This window comes from Lathyrus oleraceus, chromosome 5 (assembly GCF_024323335.1).
Source record: "Lathyrus oleraceus cultivar Zhongwan6 chromosome 5, CAAS_Psat_ZW6_1.0, whole genome shotgun sequence".
NCBI classification, from domain to species: domain Eukaryota; kingdom Viridiplantae; phylum Streptophyta; class Magnoliopsida; order Fabales; family Fabaceae; genus Lathyrus; species Lathyrus oleraceus.
Window position 1 is genome coordinate 309257349 of NC_066583.1, and position 9659 is coordinate 309267007.

General features: G+C 31.7%; 1 protein-coding gene across 2 annotated transcripts; it reads right to left on the bottom strand.

The window, feature by feature from the left end:
• Window positions 1-1450: 1450 nt before the first annotated feature.
• Window positions 1451-5786, bottom strand: LOC127084205 (uncharacterized methyltransferase At1g78140, chloroplastic). 2 transcript variants are annotated; one of them, XR_007788650.1, is made up of 10 exons: window positions 5525-5786; window positions 5329-5432; window positions 4148-4288; window positions 3910-3994; window positions 3166-3359; window positions 2924-3035; window positions 2464-2571; window positions 2283-2377; window positions 1821-1962; window positions 1451-1727 (listed from the first exon to the last, which is right to left on the bottom strand). XR_007788650.1 is itself a non-coding variant. In XM_051024609.1 (9 exons), exons 1-8 carry the CDS (start codon window positions 5681-5683, stop codon window positions 1822-1824), a joined length of 1044 nt encoding a protein of 347 aa, XP_050880566.1. In that variant the 5' UTR covers window positions 5684-5786; the 3' UTR covers window positions 1451-1727; window position 1821. The 2 variants fall into 2 exon arrangements, 1 of the variants encoding a protein (XP_050880566.1); XM_051024609.1 differs by lacking the exon at window positions 2283-2377.
• Window positions 5787-9659: the final 3873 nt, after the last annotated feature.

Consider the following 9659-nt stretch of genomic DNA (forward strand, 5'->3'; position numbering starts at 1 on the left):
TGAATTTAAAGTTGTGCAAGGGTGATCACAATGTGCAATATGTTCCTTTACCGCTGATGACCACTACTGCAGATCCATTTTTGCAACCAGAATCTGTGCTAGATTCTAGAGTTCTGTTGCAAAATGGCAAGGAGATATCTCAGCTCTTGATCAAATGGTCCAATCTGCCTATGTCTGAAGCTACCTGGGAAGACAGTGGTGAGTTTACTAAGTGCTATCCTAATTTTAACCTTGAGGACAAGGTTAGTTTTAATGGAGGGAGTAATGTTATGAATAAGGACAAAACAGTCATTACAGTAACCAATTCTTATGATGAGAATGGACACTTGGCACATGATCCTAACATTCAGGAGCAAGGACGTGGAATGAGAGCCAAATTCCCTAACAGAAAGTACGTGGGTGACTTTGTTAAATAGAGGAGGAATCACCAATGATTGGGTGTGGAATTAATTTGTGGAAACCTGACTCCCTTCTTTCCCTGAAGCCTTGGCTTTTCTAGATCCTTCTTTTAATTCCATGTATTCACTACTTCATTTGGCTTAGCAATTTTCATTGTTATTTTGATATTGTAATTGTACTGTTACACTGTTGAAGTGCAATCACTAATTTCTTCTGAGTTACAGTAGTAGTTATTACATATTAAGAGCGTCCTAATTTTAAAATTTAAATTTTAGACATTTTTTAAATTCTCACCGATGCGTGTAAGTGTGTCATGAAATGTATTTAACCATCCACTTTATTTTTAAGGATATTTTAAATGGTCCATTTTGACTATGTCAAGAAGAATGTTACAGAAGCCTTAGAGTTGGAAGCATCCTTCTAGAGTGTATGAACATACCAACAAAAACTCTTCCCCTCCCCCATTCTATCGGTTTCAATTTAAAAAGATTTCAAAAACTCTAAAGTTATCAATCTCTCATTTTTCATGCATCCAAACCAAATATTAAGACCTACAATTTCCTCCTAATCATAAACCAATATATTTTAATTACAACGTTCCTATTATTTCCATTATTAAGGATATAGAAAATCATAGGTTAGCTCCAATGTTTGATTTCACACTTGGGAGTCCTGTTTTGTACCCTTTGAAAGAATCATTCTAGACTATGAATGAATGACGTTTTTTATTTTATTTTTCTTTACTATTAGATAGAAATGCCGGTTGAACATTCTAGACTATGAATGAATGGTGTTTGATTTCACACTTGGGAGTCCTGGTTTTCAGATTTAGAATATGAGGTTTTTGAGAGGTCCCTCGTAAATCAATGGGGTAGCTTGAAAATTCTCGTTATTAAAAAGGGTAACACATACTAGTATAATGCTATGGAAGAATAACCCTTGCTTATATATGCTAAGTTTAATTAGTAGAAGGATGAAGCATATTCTTATTACTCCAATTACTAGTTACTGAATGGTGATGAGGTAATGATACATCAAATACAAACAAAACAAAACAAAAAAACCAATTAAGTAGAAGGGTCAAATGAAGTAATATTTACAAATAAATTTGGCTTCACGTTTCTCACACATCATGATGAATGGACACTCCTTACACCTTCTTTAGAAATCGACACTTTTTTTGGTGTGAAGTTCTGATCTTCCCAACTTATGATATGCGAATAATCTAAGGAAAAAGTGTGTCTAAATATCATTTTTCTAAATGAAGCTATCTTTTTGTACCAGTGAAACCACAATTTTAACAGATCAGCGTGCAGCTTTTCGAACCGCTAGCAAGTTAAATAAAATGATCATGTCAAGAAATAAAAACTTCGGAAAAATATGTTTTGAAGGCAGCACAGAGAGCACCAGGAAACTCAAACCTTATTTAGGCTTTGCAGCAGAAATCATCACAAAAGGCCCATTTCTAATGCATTTAAATCCAACCAGTCCGCACGCCTTGCAGAGAGCTTCAAGTTCACGTTCAGAGAGAAAGATGCAGCTCCCAGATACTTGCTTTACACTCTAAAATGGGAAACAAATTGGCCACTATTCAAAACTTGATAGAACTGAAGAAAAAAAACTAATAAAACTTTTATAGAGTAAACATCAATTTTCATGTTTGACAGTATATACAAGTTTGAACCTGAGTTGGTGTCAATTTGGTGCTTGAAAGACGGGTGATATTATTTTAGCCTCACAATCATGGTGAGTAATATCAAAATCTTTTTTCTGTGTACACTAAGACTAAATTGTTATTATTTCCTATAGTTGAAGGACAGAGCTAACCTGAACTACTTAATTGCTATCAATTTCTTTGAAGAACTGAAAGTAACATCACTCACCATTTTTCAAGAGGCTAAATTGATGTGAAAATATTCTCAAGTATTTTCATGGGTTGGTAATTGGCTCATTTTTCTAATAACTTTGAGTTTATCTACTACACAGTCACAGAGTAGCTTTAGTTAGTCTCACTAAGGATATTAATTCAAACAAGTATGCCAAATTTGGACAAAAGTTTTATACCCGGCGAAATGTAGTTAGAAATGGGACAGCACTAAAAGGGCCATCCAGTATGTAGGTGGTTGCAACAAAGACACCTCCAGGCCGTAAAACACGGCTTATTTCAGCTACCTGCAAAATCAGGTCATGGAAACAATGGAGTAAAGGAAGTGAAACATATACTAAACGAATGATGATACTCATGACCATATGACAAAACTATGCAAAAGCACTGTGATAAATCAATGAAGTAATCATCCAAATATTATGTTAACATTGCATAAGCAATTTATAATCAAAATAGTTCATCATCATTAAAAGCATGAAACATGTTCTTCATATTTGCCGATACAATACTGCATAAACCTTTTGGGATTCCATGGTTAAACTATTTGCCACAAACCATTTCCAAAGATATTCATACAAATAAAATACTAGTATTTTTGTAAAAAATCCAAATATTAATTAATGATTATTCGCTTACAGCTGATGATGGTGAAGGCCAACAATGGAGAGCTGCTCCTGCATGCACAGCATCAACGGAACTTGAAACAAAAGGAAGTCTAGCTATGTCTGCTCTAACCAAGATGAAGTTCCTAGCAATAGAAATGTATATGAAATATAAATGTAAAATGAATAAAATGTTTGTTTTGAACAGCTCTATTACAACATTGAGTTCAAAAGTTTGGTATGATAAAATTCAAATTGATTCAGAAATTTGTGTACTCTTTTGGAAAGTTATCTTCCTGCTGAACAAACTCATAACATTGCCTCAACATGTTCTCTGAGTAGTCCAGAGCCACAACCATAGAAAAAAGTCCACTTTTTGCAAATAATCTTGAAAACAACCCACTTCCACAACTAGCATCAATGATATTTCCACCCAATATTGGTTTTAGGAAACCCTTCATCATTTCAAACTGCAGTCAAATTCAACAAAAGGCATGAATAGTTATTACAACACGCGAAAAGGAAAGACAGAAGGTACCCGTTTCCAAGTTCATGTTTCTTCTAATCAACCACCAAACGATAATCAAAACAAACTGAATGGTTTAGCTCTCAAGACACCCAAGATCGAAGTTGGGGCTTATATGAGCTAATTCGGAGTTGGACGTACTAATGAAAAATAGCTTATGGAGCTCACATAAATTACTTTCAGCCAATAAGCTCAATTTTTAGTTCATAGTAACAAATACTAACAAGTTAAGGCACAACCTTGTCATCTGATAAGCTGCTTAGCATAAGTAGTTCTTGGATTATTGAATCAGTTTAAGATGCTCCTCTAAACTCTTAAAAAACCTATATAACAAATTCAAGAATCACAATTCTTCCAATTGTATAATATCCCTACTGAAGAAAGTTGAAGGTAAAGGATTAAATAACCAATTTATTCATAGGAAACCATATTGAGAAAAAAATGTGGGTCCAACAAGAGAGAAATGCCATTAGAAACTGAGACATTTAATTAACCTCTTTCTCGGGACCTGGAAAACCACCCAATACAGAAAAGGTTTGACGCCAGCCCCTCTCATAGAGAAATGATATCAACGGCGTCCTGATTCAACAAACAATCATCATGCATAGTAGTGGCAAGTCAGTTTCAAATTCAAGTTTACAACATTTAGACAATAAATTATATTGCTCAGCAGCAGTGTGTCATCTTATAACAAACTATTGATATGAAAACAAAAATAGGGAACGTGCATGCCTGAAAAGCTCAGTGGAAGCTGGCATGGATTCACCATAGTTCTTAGCACCGCTTATTGCCGTGAGATCAAGATGCGTTTGGTTACCAACATATGCTTTCTGACAGGTTCTACATTGTAAACTAGATCCAAGGATAGTATCTCTGCATCAAATATCCAATCCAATGAAGAAATATAAGCCATTTAACAAACGTAACAACATGTGAATGTGAATACATACATTAAAACAAAAGTATTCAAACACACAGTGATTTCAAGAAACCTACCATGATACCAAACATGCACTAGGTACATGTTTCCCTTCACTTTTGAAATAGTCAAAAGTGATTATGAAGACTTAAAATTAACTTTGGTATGTTTGGGTTAGCATGCTTGGTTCCAAGTTTGAAGCACTCTGATAGAATTGATTCAAAATTTATAAAATTGATTTTGACATGTCAGTTTCTTCTCAGGTATAATTGATTTTGCCTCATATAACGTTAGCATTTGTAGTTTTTAAGTTTAAACATGATTTTTATACGGTTCAACTCACTTTATTATAAATACATCTAAACATAAATTACTTTACATTCAAGTCACTTATTAAAATCAATTTTATAAAATCTATTAATTCAAAATCAACTATTCTCACCAAACAACCAAAGATATACTAACTAAGTGTAAGTTTGGTTTAACTTTTGGAAGAGCCAAAAGCAATTCTGGAGAAGTTGAATTGATTTTGGAATGATTTTGAGGCATTTGGTTCTTCTAAACTAAAATTGATTTTGCCTCCAGAATTGATTATAATTGAAGCTAGAATTTGTACCTTTTGAGTTTAAACTTAATTCTTACATTGAAATATACCTTTCAACTCAGTTTTATATAAAGTTATCCAAACATAAATCACTTTACATTTATTTAACTCACTTTTACCATAATCAAGAATCAATTCATTTAAAATCAATTGTTTTTCACTGCAAAACCAAACATACCCTAACTAGAACTCATTTTGCTTCTAAAATTGATTATAAAGAAGCTACGATTTGTAGCTTTTAGCTTTAAATGTAATTTTTAGGGTTCAAAACAACTTAGCGTGAAGATATCAAAACATAAATTATTTTATCTAAATCAATTTTGCTATTGCGGAACAAAACACAAGCTAACAATTGAAGGCGAGAATCGATTACGAACATCAACAGCTTACATGGACAAAGCATGATGAGTAGTCCAATTTAAAGAGTTGTAACATACGGGACAAGCCAAGGGATTGCTGCTCCGAGTAACTTCCTTCTCAACTACAACGGAATCCTTAACACAAAACCACGTTCAATAATCAATTAATTAAAGTGCTTTTTTGATGAAGTGCAGAAATGAATAGGAGAAAGAAGCAATATACTTACCAGTGTTGGATTGGTGTCAAGAAATGTGGTTGAAGAAGATGAAGAAGAAGAAGCTCGAAGACGAAAGTTGGAAGTGAAAAAAGTGGGTGAGAAGCGCGTGAATGAAGAGATTGTTGGGGAGAGTGTGTACATGATACCGGTAACTGATATGCCTATCATGATTCGAGTTCTGTCAGTTTGCCAGTGGCACCGCCTCCTCTTTCGATCGTTGACGTTTCTGGTGTGTGTGCCTCCTACTTTAAAAAATTAATAACAATTCATTTAATATTTGTATTTGTATTAAGTAAAGAAAAAATTTCAGAATTTTTATCTACAGATGTTATTTAAATTTTATAAATTTAATTTAAACAAAATATTTTACAAATTTTTAAAAGAGACTTATCCCAAAACAATAAATTTACATGAAAATTTATATTTCAAACAAAATACATTAATTTTAAATTTTTTCTCTTTTAAAGGTGGATATGATTGGTTCTAAATAGATAGAGGGGATGAGAATTTTCTAAGATTTAAAGTTTATAATGGGAGAGGAGAGGAGAGGAGAGGGTAAAACTTTTTCAAAAGATATTTTTTATATTCTCTCAATCGGAAAGATTTGAAGTGGAGGAGAGAGAATATAATTTCTTATATTTATATTTATTAAAATATTTTTAATTTAATTATAGTATTTTAAAATTATTTATTTTCTTTTGTGTTTTTTTTCTTTTGTGTGATTTTTTTTTCTTAATTACTTTGAGAAAACTTACTATAATTGTTCTACATTTTCATATCATTTTCAAAATTTTATACTTAGTATAAATTATAGATTTTCTTATGTTTACTTATGTTCGTCTTTTTCCCTAATTTTGTTATGTACTTCTGTAATATTTTCTTTTTATTAAATCTTAAACCTTTATTTTATTTTTTGTTTATATTATTTTATTATGAAAAATTAAATTATTTATATTTAATAATCAATTATTTTATATATTTTTTTGTTAGATAATTTATCATGATTTAAAAATTATTATTAATTTAAACTGTGTATTCAATTTTTTTAACATATTAAGTGGTATGTTATATAATTTTTCAATCATTAGATATTAAAAAATTTATTATCAAAAACTATGTAAATTTATCATAGTTGAATATCATATCCTTGTATAAGATTATAAGGATAAAAATATAGATTTTAAATAAAATTTTGCCCCTTCCCTCAAACCAAGTATATTTTTAATTAAAATTCGTCACTTTTCCTCCCCTCCTTCCTTTTGAACCAAACATATAAAGAATTAAAGATATCTCTCCCCTCCCCTTCCTTCCATAAAATCCTCTCCCTCTCCTCTTCTCATTTGAATCAAACATACTCTTAAATTTTGTAGATTTATATTTTGTTCTTATATATGTAATATTTTTGTGTTTTTTGAATTATGTTAAAATTGCATTTTTATTTTGGGTCTTAATATGCTCATTATACATGTGTTTGGATGCCTATCAATTTAACCAAAATCATGTTAATAATCACATCAACTTAAGAACTCCAAACTACTTTTACGACTTACAAACAAGCAAATTACTTTTACAAATTAAATGGTAAAGAATCAAATCAATATCAAACAATTTAAATCATACACCTAAAAGTTGAGGTATAGAAAGATAAATTTCAGATTAATTAATTTACTTGAAATCAAAAAACCTAAGAGTGAACTTCAGGCTTAGTAAAGTTGTGTCCTGATTTGCATCAACTTACTGCTAAGGTGCTCATCAATCTGTTCAAAGGAGATATAAAGGTTTGGGAGTCGGGGAGTAATGGACAGTTATCTGTTAAAGTAGCTTATGGACACCTTTATAGTGCTCACCAAGCTAATGTATGGTGAGGGATCATTTGGCGTTCTGCAAATCCGCCATCAAAATCCATTCTATTTTGGAGAATGATGTTTGAGATATTGCCAACTAACGACAACTTGCAGTTGAGGGATCTGCATATGCCATATTTCTGCAGTTTATGCTCTTCTAACTACGAGACCTTGCAGCATTTATTTTTTGGTTGCAAGTATGCGGAGAATATATAGAACTTATTAGCAAGCATGTTGAACATAGGCATTACTATCATATGTCTGGAGGACTGCTTTAGAGTTATAGTATCTAGGATTCTGATGACAGCCATCATTGCGTGATTTTTATGAGGAAATTTGAATGAATTCGGAATAATAATAACTAAACGTCATCTAAAAGTGTGAAGAATTGAGCAAAAAGGAAATGCAATGAAGAAACAGAGACATAGTAAAATTTGTGAAGAAAAAATAGAGAAAACAAAGGATTTTCTTCTGGAATTCTTGCGTCCGTTATGCACCCCATCGCGGTGCGATACTGACTTGTCTCGACGCGATGGGTGATTTTTGGCTATCACTGAATTTTCTATTTAAAGGGATTTTTAGCTACCTTTTTTTAGCGTTCTGAATTTTAGAGAGAAAGTGGTGGCTAAGAACACTCAATGGGCGATTTTGGAGCACATTTGAGTCAGTGGAAAGCAATTCTTCCATAGATTTTGATGATGAATACTTTATTTTGACCACAACAATTAATATTTGTCATCGTTCATCTTTGGATCGGAGACTTCATAGATTTTATTTACTTTAGAAGTATACCATACTTTGCACAATTTTATTAATAATCGTCAAAATTGCATTGTTTAGGATACTACTTCACACAAATCATGCACTTCATAAAATATTTTCAAATTCACAGCGGAAAATTCAAATAATTCTCATAACATCAAATAATAGATTAAGCAATCAATTAATGAAAATAACTCTAAAAGAAAACTTCAAAATAAATAATGCGCTTGTTCCCGGTGTTACATACCAGAGTAGATAAAAACCAGCTAAAAGTGATAAATGAAAGTAAATGAAGAAAGCTCAAAGGTCGTCTTCCACTCACAAGCGACTACTCATGTTGAGTATTTGTACAACAATTGCACAAAATCAACAAAGCAAACAAGAAAAGGGTCAGAATACACCTTACAAATATTAACTGTGAAATTTAGCAACAGGATGGTAATAATCGATAATCATAAGTATATCATTCACATGAAACACAATCAAAGTCAAATAATGATATCGGGTTTTTTAGATCAAAGGTATGTTACTGATTTACCCATGTATCTGGTTCCTCTTGAACAGTGTCCCTCTCTGGATGTGAGACAGTCATAATCCATATTTGAACCAGGCCACCACATAACCGAAGTCCTACCTAACTCTCAAATAAATGCATGCATGGTCATATACAATGTAAGCATACAACATCATCAACATCATCCACATCATAAACATCATTCACATCGTCAAAAACATTATCAAAAGGTTCCACTCTTGAACCTGTAGGTTGTCAATCACAAGTCATCATTGTAACACCCCGATTTAAATATTCGCTTATTTAATTATTTATTTAATTTAATTGAATATTTTATTTAAATAATTATTTTGTGAAAAATGTGAAACTTTTGGTCGGTGACGGTATTTGTGGTGTTTTGTGTTAATTAATTAAGTTAGTTAGAATTAACTAAATTAATTAATAATTTAATTAGAATTGGTGAGAATTTATAGAGTTGGGCCAATTTTGAAAATTGAGAGGATTTAGTGGTGAGGGGGAGAAGATTGAACTTTAGTTGGGAAAAAAGTGCAAATAAGAGAAATTAAATAAAATAACATATATTCTAAAGTTAGACAAATTAGGTTTTTAAAGGCTATTTTGACCTTACGTGAAAACAAGGGAAATTTGAGAGAAGAACTTTGAGAAAAGAGTGTTAGGACTTGAGAGAGGAGATCAGTTAGAACTTGTCTTGCTGAAATTTCTAAAATTACAAGGTAAGAGGAAGATTCTTTATCTATGGGTGCTTAATTCATGAAAGGGTAGTGAGGTTTCCCTTAACCTCCAATAGGATTTTCTCCTTTTTGTTGACTTGTGTTGTATGATGAATAACATGATTGAAATTCTGTTTTCATGTCATGATTCGGTTGTAAATTCATGTACTATATTTGGTGTAATTATTGTATATGTTATATGTTCATAAACATGAGTTTTAACATAAAATTGGGATTTTTAAAGTATGGATAAATTCTAGATTTTTGTGGTTAAATCAATATAATAACATGTT